Source organism: Spermophilus citellus (genome assembly GCF_964194105.1).
Source record: "Spermophilus citellus genome assembly, chromosome: 12".
In the NCBI taxonomy this organism is placed as follows: domain Eukaryota; kingdom Metazoa; phylum Chordata; class Mammalia; order Rodentia; family Sciuridae; genus Spermophilus; species Spermophilus citellus.
The window spans coordinates 12,959,715-12,982,796 of record NC_138198.1 but is presented as its reverse complement, the minus strand read 5'-3'; the positions used below and the strand labels follow the sequence as shown (position 1 = coordinate 12,982,796).

At 39.4% G+C, this 23,082-nt stretch overlaps 1 protein-coding gene across 3 annotated transcripts in view; it reads right to left on the bottom strand.

Moving 5' to 3' along the window:
• Positions 1-23,082, bottom strand: part of PTPN2 (protein tyrosine phosphatase non-receptor type 2) — an 83,412-nt gene that overhangs the window by 32,954 nt on the left and 27,376 nt on the right. For all 3 annotated transcript variants that reach the window (XM_081262875.1, XM_081262876.1, XM_081262877.1), the window contains exons 3-4: positions 6,844-6,944; positions 1,815-1,913 (exon numbers count right to left, since the gene is read on the bottom strand). In XM_081262875.1, coding sequence (XP_081119001.1) covers positions 1,815-1,913; positions 6,844-6,944 — 200 coding nt within the window. The remainder of the gene's footprint in view (positions 1-1,814; positions 1,914-6,843; positions 6,945-23,082) is intronic.

The following is a 23,082-nucleotide window of genomic DNA, read 5'->3' as shown; positions in this document are numbered from 1 at the left end:
TTATGATAGAAGGGGTTAAGACAATCTCTGCAGTTCCAAATCTGAGCTAGAAATCTGTGTGAACTCGTCAGACGTATTGTATCTTAACAAACATATTTGTACCTAGCTCTGTCCACTAAAAAGCCTTAAAAACAACCAGCAAGCCAGTAACAATAAACATCCTTATTTTTGTGGTGCTCTTGAAATAGCATTGCCTTTTAAGAGTAACAAAGCTCCTTGGGGAAATGGCTAGCTCCAGATTCAGGATAGAAAAGTTAATATGAGCCTGAAACTGGTAATCATTCCAGAGAGCAAGAAAGCTATAAAAGACCCTTAGTTTTGTGTTAAAATGACTCAGGGTTCAACCTAAAGAGATTTCTGCTAGTCGATGAAGGAATGATCTGATTACCAGTAAGTGCAAAGGAGTGAGATGAATCAAATATGTTAAATACATAACAATTCATCCTCTCCTCACAACTGGTCCTCTTTTGAGGATCCTAGAGAATGAACTGTTCTGAAAACTGCTTTTTCTATACTGTAAAAAAGTGGTCATTTAACTGGAATAGAAAGTGTTTTTTGTAGAATTCCAACAAAAACAGAACAGGAGAAAAAGAAAAATTACCATTTGTAAGCCATATGAATTAAGGAGGTAAGCACTGGTCAACAATGATTGCTAAGGTCATAAAAAGACAATCAGACACTATAAGTCTCTTGACAAGCAACACATTATATGAAGGAATCTACCCCCAAACAACTGCACCTGAATCATAAAAATGATGTCTAACTTCTGATGGTATTCTTACAACTGTACTTATTCTTAGCAACTGTACTCCAAAATGAAAGGAATGGAACTTATAAATCATCTAGTTTGCAATGCTGTTCAAACTAACAATGTCACCATCACTTAATTTCTAAATGAGTTTGGAGACATGAAAGACCATTATAAAGGGTGATGCTGACACTACTGGAAATCCTGGTTTGTCAGTGCCACTTCAGAGTAGAAACAAATGAAAATCATACTATTACTGAAAACCAGTACCTATGAATTTAGGAAAAAGTAGGCATCAGGTATCTGAAGAAGTAGAACAATACAAAATCTTAAAACTGGGAGAGTCTTTAGTTGATAATAAGTCCCAATTTGCTTGTCTGATGGGAATGTAATCTAAAGCTACAGAAGTCAGAAGCCTTAAAGTCTACCACTCACTGGCACTATGCTTAAACCGCAATCTGAAATTTCAATAAGTTTATATTTGCCCACTTTCATTATGACCTAAGTCAATTTAAATTATAAAGATCAAAAGACCATCATTTTAATCCTTTTGAAAACTTCCAAGATTTTAATAATATCATGAAAATTCTAACAAAGCCTAGGGATTCCAAAGAGCTCCATTATCACCACCAGTTCAGTATTTGTTCCATTACATTTATATCTCAGAGATCAAAGGTCACCAATTGTTTTATAAATATTTAAGGTAAGAAAGGAAAAGGAAGGGCTGGGGCTGGGGCTCAATGGTAGAGTGCTCGCCTAGCACGTGTGAGGCCCTGGGTTTGATCCTCAGCACTGTATAAACATAAATAAATAAAATAAAGATATTGTGTTCAACTAAAACAAAACAAAACAAGACAAAGGTATTGTGTCTAACTATAACTTAAAAATAAATATTGGAAGGAAGGAAGGAAGGAAGGAAGGAAGGAAAAGGATACATTACTTCTGGTCAGAAACATCATGACCACCAGCCTTTAGCAACTAAAGCCCAAACTAATGAATACCCTCCATGAAAACCTTTATAAGCTAAAGATCATATGCAGAATACTCAATTGTAAGACTCACTCACCGATTCTTTCTCCACAATTCGGTTCAGCATGACAACTGCTTTGGACTTCTGCTGCCAAACCATGAGCCAGAAGTGGCAGCATGTGTTGGGAAGTGGACCCTGTAAGGACAGAGGAGAGCAGATCAGGAAAGGGGACCAGAAAAGAACAAGTCTCCATCCAGGCCAAGCTCCCTCAAAGGTACTTCTGGTGTGCCTTGAGTTTAGCCAATGGGGTTGGGTCCTAGTAAATACATTCAAACTTTAAATCCACTTGAATTAAAAAACCAGTCTGTGCTAGTTACGATTTGGGGCACAAATGATCAAAATCTTTCATTTACCTAAGTAAAGCAGGAAAAAACTTTGTTTAGGATACCAAGTGGTTTTCAGAGTTGAGGGCTGGAGACTAATGAGTTAAAGCACAATCATCTGCCCCAAGAGACCCAAGTTGAGATACTGCTCCTGATATAGGATTATCACCTGGCTTTTGCTGCCAAAGCTAAACAAAGGTGGCTGTAGTATTCAAGCATAATCTATATTCGAACCAGAGACAAAATCATGACTGAGACCACCTGACTGCTCAGGTTCTAGCTGCAAAGGCTGGAGGCAAAGGAAATAATTGAGAGCAAGAGGCTAGCCAATCAGCCCAAGTCGATTACAAAAGAATCCCCCACTACAAAGTGGAAATCATGTACATATGCAAATCACTCTGAAACTATCAATCTACAAAAGCACAATATGTTCAGCCTCAATGGCAAAGTATTTGGGAGAGTTAAAAGGAGCAATAGTCCATACTGTAATAATGACACTGGGGGAGAAAAATCATATGTATTTCTAATTACCTTTCCTTTTTACTTAATGATGGTATAGGGCAAAAGGAAAGACAAGTAACAGATGAAAAGGCAATGCCCAAATCATAAATTGTTGATTTTTTGTCAAGGCAGAGATGGATCCCAGGGCCAAGTTAACACTCCTCCACTGTGCTGCAACACAGCCTAATTAATTTCAAATGGGTGAACATTCAAATAAATGGATTTTATTGTACTCCACATAACTCAACGTGTAATCGATTCACAGAGTAGTATAGTACAGTGGTGAGAGTTAGGGGTAGGAACAGGGGTAGAAGTAGGATGCTGGGGGCCAAGGCTACCCAGAGCTGCAGTTCCACATGTAGTAAAGGGATTCACATGGCTCTACGTTGAAAGCATCATTAGAGCAGGAATATTCCTAGGCATGTAGCAGATGCTCAATAATTATTGCCTAAGTAAGGAAACCAATAAAAAAAATTTAAAAATACCAATAATAATAATAAAAAACTTATCTAACATTTAGATTTTGCTCTATGATAAACCATCCTAAATCTTGTTTTAAAAAATAAAAAAAAGAATTATGAGAAACTATAATTAAAAAAAAATTTTATTTCGTTGTAGATGGTCACAATACCTTTATTTTATTTATTTATTTTTATGTGGTGCTGAGGATTGAACCCAGTGCCTCACACATGCGAGGCGAGTGCTCTACCATTGAGCCACAACCCAGCCCAAGAAACTGTGATCTTATGTTTAAGGGTACTCTTCTCACTCAAGGCATGTATCTGTTGCTTTACTTCTAAAGCAAAATAAAAAATACAGCCTAAAGGTAACAAAAAGCAATAAGAAAACCCCCAGTTTGAAGAAAAACACAAAGCAATTCACTAGTGAGGTCACCCCTTAGTGTGCACATACACCCCAACTCCATTAGTGCCCCTGAAGATTAAATAATAAACAGGGAAACAGTTGTGACTGAATTAAGACCAAGCTTTTTTAATTGCAGAGACAAATTTATCTCTCAGCTCTCCCATGTACTCAGAACGCTACTACTTTTTTAAATCTGAAAAGTAGACTTAATATACCAAGGGGCTGATTTCTAAAAAACTACTGCTAATAAAACTGAGAGAGAAATGATTCAATTAACAATCACAAAGAACAATCAGAACAGTGGAAGTAGTGAACATTTGATGTTCTCTACCGTGTCAATTGTTTTCTTAGTACTTTGTTTCATATAATGTGCAGGGTACCAGGGCAAAAGCATAAGGAGGTGCAATCTCAGCCTTCCAGCAAGGAGTGTGCAGAGAGGACTAGCGTCAAGGGCCACAAGGGGAAAGGCAGACCATCAGGTCTGAGGGAAGAAGACGACTAGAAAGGAAACCACAGTGGGGCTGCAGGAAGAAGAGATACAGAACATGCAGAATCTGCGATCTAGCCAATCACATCCAGCACAGCCTGGACAATGCCGGGAGGAATCCAGCAAAGAAAAAGCTGGAGACAGGCTTCTAAGTTATCACATTCTAGATGAGTGGGCTCTATCTGGGGGGTCACAAAGTCTACAACTAACCAATGGGGTAGTGGAATGGGCTTCCAAATGCTTACAGAAGGGTCACTATTACTACAGTTACTACAACTGACAAGAAGCAACAACTTGACAAGTAACACCTGGAGCATCTACCAGTGCCAGGCACTGCAGAGTCTCACCACACCCTGTACAGACCACAGACTGCACAGACGAAGAGGCCTGGGGAGGGAAGGCACTTGTCCATGATAACACTGCATTTTTTTTTTTTTAGAGTCAGGGCCTCAATAAATTGCTGAAGCTGGCTTTGAACTCGTGATCCTCCTACCTCAGCCTCTGGAGCCACTGGGATTACAGGCATGCGCTATCGCACCTGGCCTCGCACAGCAATCTTTTTTTATTTTTATTTTTTAATATTTTGTTGTCAATGGACCTTTATTTTATTTATTGCTAGGCAAGTGCTCTACCACTGAGCCACAACCCCAGCCCCTCGCACAGCAATCTTAAGGCAGCAGGGTAGAATGACTAAGGGCAGGACCTACTGTGCTGTACAACCTTGGTAAACTTAATGTTCTTGAGTCTCTTTGGATTTCTGCTCTATAAGTATAAGGACTGGGCTGGGGCTGTGGTTCAGTGACAGAGCACTTGCCTAGCATGTGTAAGGAACTGGGTTCGATCCTCAACGCCGCATATAAATAAATAAATAAATAAATAAATAAATAAATAAATAAATAAATAATCCATTAACAACTAAAAAGAAAAGACAACAGTATTTACCATAGAAAGTTGTCCTGTAAAATAAGGAACAATGTTACAAAATTATTTTAACTGGTATTATTTTCACTTTACTAGAATATAAAGTTCATAATGAGAGTTTTCAGTAAAGTCTCTTTTACTCAAACAAGGTCTGCCACAGAGTAGGTCTCACTAAATCTGCTGGATGAATGAACAATGAGGTGTTGGCACCAGGATCTCAGCAGATACTGGGGGACAGTGTACCCTGTCTTGGGTTTCAGAGGATGAAAACCATGGTCCCAAGAGCTGAAGTGAACTTGGAGGAGAAAAAACTAAGTTAGAAACTGAAGAAAAGATCCATTTTTAAGGACTGAGAAAGAACCAATAAATGGTAGAGAGGAAGAAAGGGTTGTGATTAGGGTCATGGGTAACCATTCTTTTCTCTTTTTTCATGTTACTCTTGTCTTAAGTAGAAAGTACCTGGGATTGAACCCAGGGGTGGCACTGAGCCACATTCCCAACCCCTTTTATGTTTTATTTTGAGAAAGGGCCTCTCTAAGTTGCTGAGGCTGGCTTTGAAATTGGGATCATCCTGTCTAAGCCTCCTAAGTCACTGGGATTACAGGTGTGTGCCACCACATCCAGTTAAAGTAAATATTTTAGCTAAAATACTGCTTTATTAAAAAACTTCATGGGGCTGGGATTGTGGCTCAGTGGTAGAGCACTCGCCTAGCATGTGCGAGACCCTGGGTTTGATCCTCAGCACCACATAAAATTAAATAAATAAAATAAAGATATTGTGTCCAACTAAAAAAAAAAAAAATTTAAAAAAAAAACACTTCATGAAAGTACATAAGAAAAACTTCAACTATTACACAAAGGCTGAATGTGGCAAATGAATGTCTTATTCCCAGTACCCAGAAATATCCACCTCTATTGGTGTGTATGTGATGAATCTATTTAACCCATTTAGCCCTATGCTCTGAAAATAAGTTGCAATCAACACATGCAGCTGTATCTTCATGTCTTGTTGGTACTACTCAGGAGTCTTTCTCAATCAGGGTGTGCAGCCACTGAGTATTTCACACTGTGTAAATCTCTGCTGTCCCAACAGGTAAAAAGTGGTAGCTGATTACTGGTTTAGATTTGCATTCCATAAATACTTTCCAAATGAAGTATCTTCTCATAGATATGCTACCCTATTTTGTTTTTAGAACTGTGACTTCATGTTCTTTGACAGTTTTTTTTCTTACAGATTATTTCTTTTTGATTTATAGGAGCTTCTTCATCTCAAGTAAACTGATTTTAGTTTCCTATGAATTAGAAATAGTCTAATAGTTCACAGTTATATTAATCTGAAATACTTTTTTTTTTTAACTACATCAAATGTTTTTCAAATGATAGGTCATTCTGATCCAGGTTAGGATTTTAAAATTCTGAAATATTATGGCTTATCTTCTGAATACTTAAAAATCTATAACTGGGAGAATGATAAGGTGGTTAATTTAGTCTCCATTATTTGATAAAGAGCAGCTGGTGTGGACAAACAAATCATGGGTGCATGGGTGTGGCCCAGGCCTCAAGCTGTGGGGTGGAATGCCATGGGGAGCCCGCGGGCACCCTGGCCTGGACTCTGGGGCACCTGGCCTCTGCACTGGAGAGCGCCAACACTACCCAAGGCACGAGTACATTCTGAAGGTGAGAGAGAAAGAGAAGAGCTTGCAGGGGCCTCTGGCTACACTTTCCAGGTCAGGTGAAGAGAACTGGAAACCCACAGTAAGCAGCAGCAGAAGCCTGGGTCAGAGAGAAGGCAGGGAAGACAGTGTGCCTGCAGAGGACGGGTAGGTCTAAGCCACTATGTAGAAATTTTCGTTCATAGACATATTAACATTAAACACAACTTCACAAAAGAAGTCAAGCTACACTTTTGGCCAAGCTCAAGTAGAGCCACAAGCTCCAACTCTGCTTTTCGGCGAGCCACACGACTTGCCTGTGTCAGGACGTAACTCCTCCGTGCCTCTCCCATGTCAACCAAGCTGGCATTGATGTAATCATTCTCTGCATTCTGCAGTTTAACACGACTGTGATCATCTGAAAACAAAGTGATAAACCATAACTGTCATTTCAAATTCATCGATTCTTTTTTGGTCTTAATATTTATGTTCTAAGGTATTCATAAAGAATAAAACAAAGAAAAAATAAATTAGCTCCATAGAAGAATTGAGACAAGTCCTAAATTATTCCCTTTTTTTGTAAGGAAGTACAAAACATCTTGTTTGCTACTACAGCATTAGAAGAAAAGTGTGTGTTTGTAGTATGTGAACCTTTGTAACTTGAAAAATTAACTGAAGCATGAAACACAGTAGAACAAACAAAGAACTTACCTTCCTAGAAGTAAAGGTTTGTTTAGATTCTGGGGGCCTAAGGAGGGACTGGTCTACCTACAAAAAGGTAACTGGTCTCAAACAGATGATACCAGGTTTCATTTTCTTCATTTCTTAACAGATACATACTCAATTGTATTTAAGATTTTTAACACTTAACTATGTTTAGGTGGAGTGCTAAAAACTGGAATACTTTAACTGTATTTTTTAAAGACCACTGGAAATGCTTTATTATTTAAGACTGTTAACCATTTGTATACATTTCTAGTTTTTTTTTTTTTTAATTTTTTAGTTGTCAATGGACCTTTATTTATATGTGGTGCTGAGAATCGAACCCGGTGCCTCACACATGCTAGGCAAGTGCTCTGCCACTGAGCCACAACCCCAGCCCACATTTATAGTTTTTAAAAGTAAAAATCTCATAGATTTAAAATTTAAATATTTGAAATATAAGACTTGACCTTGTATCATTTAGAGAAAGGAAGAAAAGCATGAAATGAGAAGAAGCATGTCACACCAAGGTGAATGTGAACTGAGAGCCCTAAACACAAATGTCAGAAGCAGAGAACCTAGGTATGGACTAAAGGCACATTGCACATTTGACCCTGGAGCATAGTCTACAATCTACATTTCCCCTCAAGGAAGTGTGCACTGAACATTGACTCTCTCTCCACATTTAAACTAAAACCTGTCTCTATCATCTCCATACGAAAGAAAATGTTAGATGGCTTCAGATTCACACATCAATTTATCTGAGATGTTTCTGCTGGAATGAACCCAAGACCTCTGTAAATATTACATGTCATTTGCCAACAGGAAAAACTAAGATCTTGTTATAGTAAATCACATATACTAGTGTTCTCGGAAAGATGATGTCAGCAAGCACTTCTTTTTTTTTTTTTTTTAACGGTACAGTCTCTCTTTTTTTTTTTAACAGTTTCATCACCCTTTAACTGTTATGTTGTACAAGATAGTAAAAAGATCAGCTACTCAAAGAACAAAAAAAAGACCACAGATCTCCTAGATAACAGACATATCAACAAAATAATGCATTCTTTTAGAAAGCTACACAGTCCTAAAAATTCAAGTGTTCTAAGATACTATGCCAAAGGAATGTATTTCCTCATGTTGCAATCACAGAAAGAACACAAACCCCAAGGCTACTACTCATCCATTTCACAATGAAAAACGACCTTCTAGCCAACCTGCAACCGGGAAGGTCAGCTTCCCAGGGCACGAGGAATCTGGTTATCCAACATGGTACCCTTCTACACCTCACACAGCTGGGTAGAAGGCATGCTGTGTGGGCAGTAGAACACCCCTCCCTTGGGTCTATGTATTCAAATTCACTGTGATTTCCCCCCAATCTTTAACATCTATATAATATTTGTTACTCCCAAACTTTATCAACATAGTAATCACAAACCTGGCTATGGAGCCAGGAGGCACAGGGTGCTACCGGAAAGCCACTAGAGTTCTGCAGAGCCTAGGCACAGGCAAGGCCTGGCTTCCTGTCTAACATTAAAAGCAAAGGACACGAACTTCTCTCAGGGGGAAATAAAATAAAATAATTTTTAAAAAATTTTGCTGGTAGGTGACAATAAAAAAAGCAATTCTTGGGAAAACTCTATAGCTATTTAGAATTGCCTACAAATTGTGGCTGAAACTATATTTTCTTCTCAGGATTGATTAAAACTAAACTCTCAAACACACAGCCACACCACTAAGTATTTATTTTAGTTCTCCTATTAAAAAAGATTAATAAAAATAAAACATAAAACTTTTGATTCAGAAGAGACTCCAAAAGGAAAAAGCATGAGTGTTTCTGGTATTAATTAAAATACATCACCTTAAAATAGCTATATAAAAAGATACTAAATATACACATTTCAGGAAGTGAAATTGTTAAAGCTATTTTATGAGAAACTGTGACTTTATATTCTTCAGCAAAGATAAAGACGGAAACTGCCTCTTTACCAACCAAGACTTGCTTAATATACTGGTTCAGTGCGAAGCATCTTGAGGGCAGACACAGGTCCTCCAGCCACCTGGATTTCAATGCCTCCTTTCCCTGCCCCATTACTATCCGTGAACTGTTCTTTCCAAACTAAACTTCTAACTTCTGAATTAGGAATAAAATCAGAAATTACATGTTTTCTCCTCTTCCATAATTTATTCTGCCCAGGAACCTCTGAAAATGAGATGATAAAAATGAGAGTCCTATAATCTTTGGGCTATGTGTAAGTCCCAAAGTCAACAGTACTTTAAATGGTTCCATTTCTTGCACCAGACCAGGCAGGCCTATGCTCAGTTACAAATGTTAAGTACAACACATGAAGCATGTGAAATGCCCCAAATACCAAAAAACACTAACTTATCTCTGGCATACCATACTTTTTAAGGCAAAAGTACTTTCTATTATTGTTCTTCCCTATCTTTTAACGGATCCAAAAAAGGGAGATAAATGAAAACACACCAACTGTACTGCATGAAAAAAGCAACAAAACCACTCTTCCACAGGAACTCTTACTTCTCAACACCTAACAACACCACCATAGACAGTTTTCTCCAAGGCATTACCTGCTCTGAATCAGGTTTGTCACTGAGTTAATGAAGAAGCTCAAAACCCAACAGAGCTTTAGTTTATATGATGGTCAGATATGAATGAAGCCCACTTCTGAGGAAGAGTGCTTTTGACTCCCCCCCTCCAACTGTACATTTTCTGAGAAATGGTTTCATCTCTCAAGAAATGACTTGCTCTAGCTGTGGCCTGAACTGTCAGTACAGAGTAGCTTCCTCTTTCAACACTGTTATAATAAGCTTTTAAGAAACCCCCACAGGTTTCACCTAATTTATCATTATGGTAAAGGATCTCCTTTTGGAAAGTTTTCCAGGTCAAACAGGAAGGAGGATTCACATTCATCATGGCACAGATCAAAAGACCAAGAATAATGAACTTAAAAATAAAGCAAGGAGAAGACCAATTCTATCAGTGCAGAATTAACAGTTGACTTTTCCCTTAGGTTTCAGAGGTAAAAAGTAAGTGTTCAGGTAATGATATCCACACTTATGTGGTACTTCCCTGCCAAGAACTCAAGGCATTTCAGAGACTCATCAATCTTATTCAGCTCCCAAAGTAAACAACTGAACAAATACTGTAAGTTTTCTTTCATAAATTAAGCAATGAGCCCAATGGATAGACACCACTAGATTAATGGAGAAGAACCACAAATCTTAGCACACAGAGTTCTAACATTTCAACTATTCATTCTGCAAAGAAAATTCTATTTGATAAATGGCTCCTCACTGACCATATAACCAACTAGAACTTCTGGTAGCAGTAACGAGCCTGTGACATGCCAGATACTACAGGGCACAGCTTAGTGGTCCCCACCTTCCGCTCTCACAACCTTCTAAAGTGGACAGTATGACACCATGGTGCTGGCACCCAGGAAGCAGCATCTTCAGCTGAGGCACGTGAGAGCAGCACAAGCGGGGATACAAACCCAAGCCTGTGAGGGGGAAGGGACTGACCTTTCCCATCTCACATGGCCTCTCTGTGCAGTCGGGCTGGTGCCTTCACCACCCTTTCCACACCTCCTAAATTTCTTCCTGCATCAGCTTTCATAGTGTTCTTCCCCTCAGGTGTGACTTCCACCTCATTTCTCACACAAAGCCCACTTCCTTGAAGACCAGCCTTGACTGAGCCCCCCATTATGGTCTGGCTCTGTTCTTTGTATCTGATACTGGTACTTCAGCAGTCATAGACAATTTTGAATTAGCAAGTGTATTTTAAGAGCCAGGCAACAGGGACATAAAGACATTATCTGTTTCAAGCTTTCTAAAAGTGTGTGTGGGGGGAGTAGTAACTCCTAGTGCTGTACTACTCTGTACCTTGGGAAGAAGCCTCAGCGAATGCTGAGTGGCCTCAGCTGATCAGGCTTTGCTACACAGGGGAAGGAGGGGTGGGGAAATTACAGCAGGTGGCGGAATTAAGGAGAAAGACACACCAGGCAGGAGTGGCAAATTCAGGAAGATCGAAGGGCTAGGCAGGTGAGACAGAGGTCCCGAAACACACAGAGGACAGACAGAAAGGCCTGGGTCACACCACAGGCCTGAGCAATGACCAGGACCCTGAGGAAGTTCTCTGAAGGCATGGAATGAGCACATCTGATTTAAGACAGGAGCGACCAGATCAAGGAGGAAGGCAATCTCATAGAGAAACACACTAAGATTAGTCAAGGGTGACAAGCACTGAACCAAGCAGGGGCAGTGGGAATGGAAAGAATTACTGATCACACAGAAAGGAGTAACCTATGACTTGAGAACATTATTGGTGTCCAAGTTCCTGAGACACAGAGCCCTGTGGTAACAGCCCAGTCACTTCAGGTCTGTTTTCTTGTCTGTGAGATAGAATGGGTTGGGAGCGAAGAGAATCACACAGAGTAACTCTCTGTTACAGACTACAGGCCTTCAAGAGATTCCAACATTCCTTGTCCTGGCTAGATTATGTCTGTAAAGGGCTAGGGAAGGCTCCAGAAAAGAGGCTCATTGTGATCACATTCAACCACTGGCACCCTGATTCCACCTAATGATTATGGGGTAAGGAGATGGCTTTATTGTGGCAAGATAGCTCTGCTCCTCTAACCTTGAGTCCAGATGCTTGCAGATCCTGAGTTATATGTAAGTATTTATTTTAAACAAAAGAATCAGGACTCCACTTGTACTCAAGGACTAGCTTCTCTTTGGCATGACATTTGCCACTGTGTTCTCTGTTGGGCAGTCTGCTGCAAAACAACAAAACAGGGCACAAGGGGGAAAAGGATGGAATGGCTAGACGGGATCAGTCCTCCTTGATTATGTTCACTGACAGAACCTCCTTGATCATTCCTGTTTTAATTGAAGATTATATGGGAATTTCAAAATTCTACTTCATCAGATATCTGTATTTTAATATATAAACAACCACATCTTCCCCCTAACTCCGAGCACACTGATGGTCCTGGAAGAGGTGCCCTATTCTGCAGGTGTGACTTCAGCTCCACCCTCCAGGACACCTGCTCCACAGCCAGCTCCCACACAATGAGCTGTGGCTGCCTGCTGAGGTTTAACTCTTAGACAGTAGGGAGGGAGCAGCAGGCACCACCACTAGTTCACCATGGAGTTCTGCTCCCAGCCCAGTGTGCTGCCCAGGACCCAGTTCAAAAGGCCATCAAGTAAAGAAACATGGAGCCATAGTACAACGCAGATCTTATTCCAATTTTCCGTTTTATAGGCACTCATTTTGTGAGTACAGTTCTGAGTGGTTTAACACACGTGTAATTCATGTAACCACCACCACAAAAATCAAGATACAAAACTACTCCATCACCACAAAAGTCTTGCGTCCCATCCTTCATAGGCATCTCTTTCCTTACCGTTACTAACCCATTCATCTATTCTCATCACTATAATTTTATTTCAAGAATGCTATATAAATAAACTCAGTAAGGAATCTTTCAAGACTGGATTTTTTTTCCCACAGCATAAATGCTTGAGATCCATCCAAACTGGTGTGTGCATCAATGGTTCATTCCTTTTTAATACTGAATAGTACTCTGTGACATGAGTACACCACAGTTTGTTAATCACTTACCAACTGAAGGACATTTGGGTCGATTCCAATTTGGGATTATAAAGCCGCTATGAACATTCACGTGAACATTTTTTTTTAATAGACCAAGTTTTCATTTTTCTGGGATTAATGTTCCAGAGTGCAACTGCTGGACCATAGAGTATCATTTAATTTTTAAAGGAACAGTCAAACTATTTTCCAGAGTGGCTAGATCATTTTCAATTCCCACCAGCCATGTATGAGATCCAGTTTCTGGTTTTTTTACTTTGGAACTGGTGGTTGAACCCAGGAGTGTTTTACCTCTGAGTTACATCCCCAGTTCTTTAGAAATTTTTATTTTGAGACAGTGTCTTGTTAAATTGCCAAGGCTGGGCTTGAAGTTGCAATACTCTAGCCTCAGTCTCCCAAACTGCTGGGACTGCAGGCATGCACCACCATACCTAGTTAGGGTCTCCACATTCTTGGGGTATTGTGTAACCTCTGTATTTTAGTTGTAATGATATCTGACCACCATGGTTTTAACTTGTATTTCTAACAGCTAATGATGTTTTTCATATGCTCAGGTGCTTATCTGCCATTTGTACATCTCTCTCTTTTTTTTTTTCTGGCATATCAAGGATTGAACCCAGGCCTGGCATGTGCTAGGCAAGCACTCCACTACTATGTTACATTCCAAGGCCCTTTTATTCTGAGACAGGGTCTCACTAAGCAACCCACATTGGCTTAACATCCTCCTGCCTCCGCTTCCTACACATCTGGTATTTCAAGTGTGCACCAATGCACCTGGCTATTGTCTATTTTCTGGCTGGGTCATTTCTATTTACTATTGAATTTTAAGAGTTCTATACATAATTTCAGGTAAGAGTTTTTTTTTTTGTCAGATATGTGATTTACAAATATTTTCTCCTAGTCTATACTCATCTTTTCATTCTCTTAATGTCTTTCACAAAGTAAAAGCTTTTTTTTTTTTAAAGTAAAAGCTTTTAATTTTGATTTAGTTCATTTCATTCATTTAAAAGAATTTTATGGATCATTTCTGAGAACTCTTCATCTAGTCTAGATTCTGACTTTTCTCCTGTTCATTTCTCTTGTACCATTACTATCCTCTCCTTGTATTTAAATATTTTGTAGAGAAATACTTTAAGACTTTATAAATATCTTGTTCCTCATCAAATTTTCACCCACCAAGTTTACCATCCATTTCTACATTAGTTGTCATCCTATATATATGAAGTTAGAACTTTCCCTATTTTCCACTTATTCATGTTTCTTAATCTCAGTATAGACTCGTAAACTCCTATTTTATTCAATAAGTTATAATCGTTATTTATTTTAATGCTAAAATCAGCCCAGACTTAGCCAATGAGCTTCAGGTTGGTTTCTGTGTCCTTCTGACAAACCCTCATCAGTTTTTGAACATATTCTTACTTTATGGCACTATAAGACATTCCAGGTTCTTCTTTATCCTTTAGCTACTAGGATCAGCCACTTCACTAAGGAGTCCTATTTCTTCTTAGAAGGGAATGAAATTTGGGTATCAAAAGCTAAGCATGCCCAATACTAAAGGGTGTTACTGCTACCCAGACTTCTCAGTGGCAGGGTAGGAAATGCATGCATATTTACATCTCCATGTGCACCTGTTGGTCTGTATTTACGGGAAACCATACATTTACAGCATGTTGACCCAACATCACAGGGCTCATGCTAGCTCTTCCCTGCTCATCACTTAGGGGACCCCCTTCAAGGACACCACCACCCTTATTTATGTACCTTTCACAAGTTGACCCAACCCCAAGGGCTTTTAGATTCAATTATTCTTGGAGAGAAAAAGGGAAGCTTATTAATACTCTCCTTACTATCCTACTGTTCAGGGACAGAAATCACACACAAATATTAAGTTCGGTAATCCCCTAACTGTAATATGAAAGAAAAATAAATGCAAAGTAATTTATAAAAAATACTTTTTAAAATTTTTATGTAAATATTTGAGCTAAAATACACAAGAAAAAACCTCCCATAAGCTTCCAAAATGTCCCCTAGGGATAGATAAACCACCTTATTAAGGCTGGGGATGTGGCTCAAGCGGTAGCGCGCTCGCCTGGCATGCGTGCGGCCCGGGATCGATCCTCAGCACCACATACCAACAAAGATGTTGTGTCCGCTGAGAACTAAAAAATAATAAATATTAAAAAAAAAATTCTCTCTCTCTCTCTCTCTCTCCTCTTTCACTCTCTCTTAAAAAAAAAAACAAAAAAAAAAACAAAAAAAAAAAACAACCTTATTAAGATCCACCACTCTAGAAACTAAACAAAATCAGAAGCAGAATCAAACCTGTACCTTCTAGAGGGCACACAGGGAAGTCTTCTCAGAAGACTGATACCTAACTCAGTCTTAAAGATGGAAAAAAAGATTTGAGACCCTGAGGGACAGGTACTAATAGGGGAAGAAATGAAGCACAGAGTGATGTTTCAAAGTCACCTGATGATCTTCTGTGACTCATTCACAAGAGAGCTCTCTAGAGGACTCTGAAAGGTTCTGTGACTCATTCACAAGAGAGCTCTCTAGAGGACTCTGAAAGGAAACCCATACTCTGCACGAAGACCTACAATGAGTGCACGGGTTCAGAGTCTGCACTTTCATGCTTCAACAGTTCCCCCGCCCCCCAGTACCAGGGACCCAACCCAGAGACTCACACATGCATGTTCTACCACTGAGCCATTATGCCCTAGCCTTTAAATAGCTTAGTTTGGAGAGACCCTGCCTATGCTCATGTGAAATTGGACAACAGTGTTATTCATTTGTGAACCCTGGTTTTACATTTTGGACTTAATACAGGATAAATAATTTTTTTCCATATGAGAATTCAAGTATCTATGAGCTATCACGCAAGCTGTTTAGGTTTTCTCCTTCCATAGCAAATCAATTCTACCTTCTTCACTGTGAGCTCTAGTTCTCATTCCTTAGACCCAACCCAGTGCATCAATGGTCTATAAAGATAAATTATTAAAAGCAGAAATAGCTCGATTAAAACTGAAGATTAAAAATAAAGTGAAAAAAACTGAGGACAGAACCAAAACCCAACAAGTTAAGCCCTACAAGTTAGGAGAAAACCTAAATAAAGAAGTTGTCAACAATGATTTGGAGTCAGACATAGTGGTGCATGTCTGTAATCCCAGGGACTCAGGGGGCTCAGGCAGGAAGATCACAAGTTCTAGGCCAGCCTCAGCAATTTAGCAGTCCCTGTCTCAAAATAAAAAATAAGAAGTGTGGTGCCACTTCCCCACCCTGTTTAATCCTGGTATTTAATGAATTAAATACCTGGCTTCATCCTGGTATTTAATGAATTAAAGCCATTTTTTAAACCCTAAAAAAAAATTTTAAATAAATTAGAAAATAAAAAGGAATAGGGATGTGGCTAAGCTGGGTTCAATCCCCAGCACCAAAATTAAGTAAATAAATAAACAAACCAATGACTTTTTGATAATGTGAAGCATAAATTGATACCTGATCTGTATTGTCAAACTTTAGATGGGATAAGAAAAATGTTAGCAAATAGTTACCATAAAATTTACATTAAATCCATACTTATTTTGATTATTATTAAATAACTTGAGTTTAAGGAAGTCCTAGAAGAACAATGCATTCTCTAAATTGTTGGATATAGGGTTCTATATATTTTTCTTATTATATTAAGCTTAATAATGTCCAAATCTTCTATTTCTTTACAAATATTTTGTCTTATTAATAAGTCCATGAGCCAGGTTCAGGGGCATACACTTATAGTCCCAGCAACTCAGGAGGTTCAGGCAAGAGGACTGAATTTGAGATCAACCTGGGCAACTCAGCAAGATCTGTCTCAAGTTAAATCCCAAGTACCCCTCTGCCACACCCAAACCCCCCCAAGTTCATAACCACAGATTGTCAATTTCTCCCTGTAATCCTATTCAGTATGCTTAATGTATCTCGAGACTACTTTATTAGTTATGCACAAACCTCAGAGCTGATACAGCTATCTGCACTCAAAGTGCACTCACTGAGATCTCTGGGAGAAAAGAGGAAGATAGACAGGAAGCCTGTAAGTTTTTCTTCCCCACCCAGCAACTCATTAAGAAAGTATATTTACCGAGAATCCTCTTTGGGGCAGCAATAAACTATGGATCATTATATGATCTGCCATACTAACTGGAATCCTAAATCTGTCAATCTCCTTTAAACTTCAACTGCTCACGTGGATAAATGTGGAGGAGGTTATGCCAAGTAAAATAAGCCAATCACTTGAAGATATTTAAAGATAAATACTGCATGACCCCACTTATGTATTTGGTATCTAAAATAACTGAGTTCACAGTAACAGCAAGGAGCTGGAAGAAGAAAATGGGGAGTAACTGATCAATAGGTATAGTTTCAGTTATGTAAGATGGAAAGTTCTAGATATCTGTTGTACAACAGTGTGATACAGTTAATAATATTGTAATGCGTAGAAAAAATATTCGAGGGCTGGGGATGTGGCTCAAGTGGTAGCGCGCTCGCCTGGCATGCGTGCGGCCCAGGTTCGATCCTCAGCACCATATACCAACAAAGATGTTGTGTCCGCCAAAAACCAAAATAAATAAATAAATAAATATTAAAAAAAAAAAGAAAGAAAAAATATTCGAAACCCTGAATTTTAATGAAAAATTATTAATTATTTTCCCACCCCCCCCTTTTCCCCAAATATTTATTTATTTTTAGTTGTAGTGGAACACAACATCTTTATCTTATTTATCTATGTCTATGTGGTACTGAGGATCAAACCCAGAGCCTTGCAGTTTGAGGCGAGTGCTCTATGCTGAGCCACAACCTCAGCCCTCCCCTTTCTTTCTAAACTAGCTACCATCTATTCTCTTAAATTCATTCCAGGGTGCGAGGGTTAGGGGTGGGGGGTGAAGCAAGCCATTCCCAACTCCTGAGGCAGATCTGAGCACCTCCTCTCAGCTCCACCACATGGTGGTCTCTCTGCTATCTATACACACCTGCTCAACTTTCAGTTAGTGGAGACAAAATACATATACTCATCACCGTACTCCCAAGACACAACAGAGTCAGACATGTAGCTGGTTTCCAACAAATGTCAAATATCTGTCATGTATAAAAAGACCACAGCCATCTCTATGACCAACTCTTTTGGATGAGAGGACCACCCATGGGAAAGTGGTTGCTGCACTGATATTTAAAGGAAGAGGAATCTGATTGAAATGAGTCAGAGAGAGGAGGGATAGGAAATTTTGAAAAGGGAAAGACATATTCAAAGGCACTGAGGTGTTTAAAAATAGTCACACTAAAAGAATGCCATACGATTCAGTTTTACTAAAATGAATAATTTATAGGAAAGTAGCTAGAAAAAAATGTGGCAAAAGTATAAAAATCATCAATCCCCAAAAGGTTTAGAGTGATAGTGCTACAGAATTTTAACTTTTTCCTAAAAGCTGTAGAACACTAATAGGAGAGGGGAATAGAAAAACCAAACTGCATAACATAAAGGTTACACTAGATCGATTGAGCATGGATTGAAGTAGAAAAAGAATGGAGATAAGGAATAATTTAGAGGCTACTATATAACCCAGGAAGAGGGCAGGAAGGACCGAACCAAGCCAGAATGCACAAAAACAGGACGGCTTTGGAATACAACACAGAAATGGCAATATAATTGCTTAGTTACTAACCAGATGTGGCATTGTAAGAGGAGTCTGTTTCTGGCTTCAGCAAAAGTGTAAATGGTGGTACCACTTGAAACACGGGAACAAGGCAGAACAAACAGGTATAGGGTTCGCTGATGGGGAGGAAGGCTGACTCAGCGTCCAAGCATCTTCACACTGAGTTTGAGGTGGAGGAAGGATGCTCAGCAGAGAGGGATGACTCGCACAAAGGTGTCTGCAGCTGGGAGAAGCAGACTGTAGATGAGACTGGGAATCCTAGGTGCAGAGCCGGAAGCTGAAGCCATGGAAGATGAGATCATTCATAAAAGTGCTAGAAGGAGGAGACAGGAGAGAGAGAGCCTGAAGAAATCAAGGCAATCTGAGAAAGAGAAGCCCTAAAAATGGGTGAACAGCCAGAGAAGAGGACAATACAAGAAAATATGGTATGAGGGAAGAAAGGCATGGTCAATAATGTCACAGGTCAAAGTAGAGTAAGAAGCCCCTCACTGCCTCTGTAAACTAGAAAGCTAACAGCACTTGAGAGCAGAAGTTTCAATGGGGAGGCTAAGATAGAAGTATGGGCAAAAGGCAGCACATGTGGTAAGGAGAGAGAAACAAACAGCAGGGAGTGTTCTCTGAAGACCCTATGTGTACCTGTGCACACATGCAAGCATCCACGTAGGGAATGAAGGGGATGCAGTGAGACGAAGGTTGACATAACACGGACGGGAGCATGTCTAGATAATAAAGGAGAAAAGTAACTAGAGGGGAGAATGAAGTACACAAAGAAGAGTGGTAATGACAGAGTAAGGTCCACAAGGAGGACCAAGGAATTGAGGCAGAGAACTAGCCTGGGGCGAGAGGAGGGAAGGCTCTTCACCAGGGATTTCTGCAACAGATGAGCACAGAGGGAAGGAAGTTTCCTGGTGGTAGAATATAAGTTGAAGAGTTGTTTCTTGACTTTTAAAATTGAAAACTTAAGGAAAGATGATAGTCTGCACAAATGGGCCCAAAGGCTGGAAAAACCAAAGACTGATTATAGAATTAAAGATCTGAAGAGATTTTTTAAAAAATAAAAACAGCAAGGCAGTTAAGTAATATGCTACAATAAATGAACTAAAACTCCTAGTGAAGTCAAAGAACTAGAATGAAAGAGCCGGAATGACAGAAAGTAGCACTCAAGATAGCACAGTCTAAGATTTCAGGGGTAGGCTGGGCACAGTGGTATACCCCTGTTTTTCCAGATACTCAGGAGACTGAGGCAGAGGATCACAAGTTTAAGGTCAGCATGAGCAACTCAGGGAAACCATCTCATTAAAATGAAAAGGGATAGGGTACAACTCAGTTATACAGCACTTCACTAGCACTTCCGTAGTGTAAGATCTTGAGTTCAATCCCCCAAAACGGGGGGGGAAAATTCAGGGGTGAAGATGACTGAAGGTCAAAGTCATGAAAGCTGCAGAGACGTAGGAACTCTAAGGCTGGGGAGTCTATGGTGCTTTTTCAGAGACATGAAGTCACCAGGATGAAGGTGGTACTGGTGAGGAGAAGAGGGACTGGCAAGACAGTAAGACACCAGAAGTAAGGAAAGCTGAATGCCACAGCAGTACTGACAGATGTTCAGATGGCACAAATCTTTGAGGATATCCTTTTCATTTGCAGACCAAAGGGCAGTGGACTGGAGCTGGAGATCCTGGTGTGACAGGGGAAGCAAGAGTAAGTAGCCCTTACCTAAGAGAGATCATGAGATGTTTGCTCAGGGCGCCAGGCTTCAACCATGGCAAAAAAGGAAAAAGCATTCACTGAGGGTTTGCTTCCAGAAGACTAGAAGTGTTGGCAGGAAGGGCAGCAGGGGATAGAAGGACAGAGACAGAGGGACAGAGGAGCACCTCCTCTGAGCAAGAAATGCCTCTTCCTAATACTAGGCCCTCACAAGGCTCCCTCCTCTTCATTGAAACAGCCTACAGGCATCAGAGCCTGGTACAATGACCAGCGGATGGAAAGCTGATGTGCACTTCTTTTTTTCTTGCAGTGCTGGGTTGAACCTAGAGCCTTGCACAGGCCATGCAAGCTCTCTACCACCAAGCTACACCTCAGCCCTTGACAAGCAACGTTTTTGGATTTAACCCAGGTGTTAACCACTAAGTCACACCCCCAGCCCTTTTTTATTTTTTGAGACAGTGTCTTCCTAAAATGCTTAGGATTTCACTAAGTTACTGAAGCTGAGTTCAAACTTGTAATCCTAATGATTCAGTCTCTCGAGTCCTGGGGTTACAGGCGCACACCACCAAATCTAGCATTTGACTAGCATATTTTACACAGAGGTCTCCTTGCAGCCTTCAATTGCAAGTATCCAACAGCCAGTTAGGAATATATGTGTAAAAGTTAGGTGATAAGTGAAGGAGTTTTACTTACTTGTATATTTGATAGTTAAATTACAATATCTTCCTTTTAAAAAGTGTCTCAATTCCAATTTTATAAATTTCTCCATTTAGATTAATTTGCAAAAGCTAATGAAAGGACTCAAATGTAGTTTAGCATACACAATGACTGCAATTATAACAAATACATAAAATTAAAGGCAATTCCAGGGTTAAGGGAGGAGAAGGAGAGCACGGTAGCTATGGACACGGGAGGGCGGCACAAGTGATCTTATGATACAACTATTGCCCTGGATGGTGGCAACCACATGAATTTTCACATGATGAAACTGCACACATACATACAAGTGCCTATAAAACTGGTTGAGAATCTGGATGGATGGTATTAAGGTCTCTTTCCTAGTTGTTATACTGTACTGTAGTTATGCAAGACGTTACCATGGGGGAAACTGGGGAAGGGGAATACCAGATTTCTCTGTATTATTTCTTACAATGGCATGCAAATTTACAATCATCAAAATAAAAAGGGTTTTAAAAATTAAAGGCAACAAAGCAAAATGTACAACTGGAAAGTATCACCTTCAAAACTTCTCTCTCTGAAACTCTAACTAGAGAACTATTCTCTCTAACTCGGATGATTCTTAACCAGAGACTCAGAGGGGTGAGGGAACACCTAGGGTGTTAGAATTACTGCCCAGATCCCCATTCCCTGAATACACACACACACCCACACCAGAACTGTCACCATGGTGAACCACAGATTTCAGAGGAAGTCTATCTATCATCAAGTGCACTACAACTAAGAAAGAGGAAAACCACATTTCTAGCTACTTATCTTCACAAACACTTCTAACTGGCAAGGAAAATGCATCTAAGAGTAACATGGCATTTTACAAGTAATTTATAATAAACTTCTCATTGATTTGCCCAAAATTAATCATTCCTCATGGAAATGTACTTAGTCAACATAAAGAAAAATATTCTGTTCATGTAAGAACTAAAGTATAAGTTTTTTCCATCCAATAACTGATGAATTTTCAGAGGTATATCTACACGTTAAATATCTATCCTATAAATCAGGGAACACAATGTTTATGAAGCTGTACAGTGTGTGGCCCTGAACACAGTGTGGTTCAGCCTATACAAGAAGGCTTGGCACATCAGCAGCATATCCCAATCAACTAGGGGGAAGAACCAGAAACAAGCAGAAGCCAGAATGAGACCAATTCCAGATGTTTTTTAAAGTATTTGCTAACAATGAGCCCTAAGAAAAAAATCTATGGTTATACCATTAAAATTAAACAAAAGTGAACAAGTTGAGTAGGAAGGCAACCTAATTTAGTATCTGAAATAGTTGTATCAATAGAACAAAAAAATAAAGTCATCTCATTACTGAAAAACTCCATAATTGTAGCCGTTGACAAAATGGCGTGTGTGCACCCGTGCATCACAATCTAAGGGTATGACAATGGGGAACGACTATGAAACAGAATGGTACAGCCAGACCACTGAACAACTGCTTGTAATGGGGATTGTCTACCACGTACTGCTAAGTAGGAAGAGGGATAAATCAGTATGCACAAGATTCTAATTTTGAATTTAAAATGATACACATAAGCTTATTCAGAAAAAAAAAACTAAAAAACTATAAACCCGCAAATTATTGTTTTTAAATTAGTTTTTTTCCTTTACACTTTTCTGTTTTGTAAGTTGTCTTTGGTAAGTACACACTACTTTTGTAATTAGGAAAAAGGGGGAACAAAAATTATACCAATAAATATTTTAAGCAATATTTACAAAGGTGATGGAACAATATAAAAATGAAACATATATATGAATACATCATATAGACATATGTATAATGATTATGACTATTTTAAAGAAAAAAACAGTTGTAGAAATTACACCAAAATAATGGCAATTGTGTTTGAAGGATAAAATAATTATGGGTAATTATTTTTTCTTCTACTATACTATGCCTTCAAATATATATATATTATGTAAATTAGTAGTTGGGCATGTGGCTCAGTGGTAGAGCACTTGCCTAGCATATGCAAGGGCCTGGGTTCTATCCTTAGTAGAGGAAAGAAGGAAGGAAAGAAGGAAGGAAGGAAGGAAGGAAGGAAAGAAGGCAAGCAAAGGAAGGAAGGAGGGAGAGGGGAAGCAGAGGAGGGA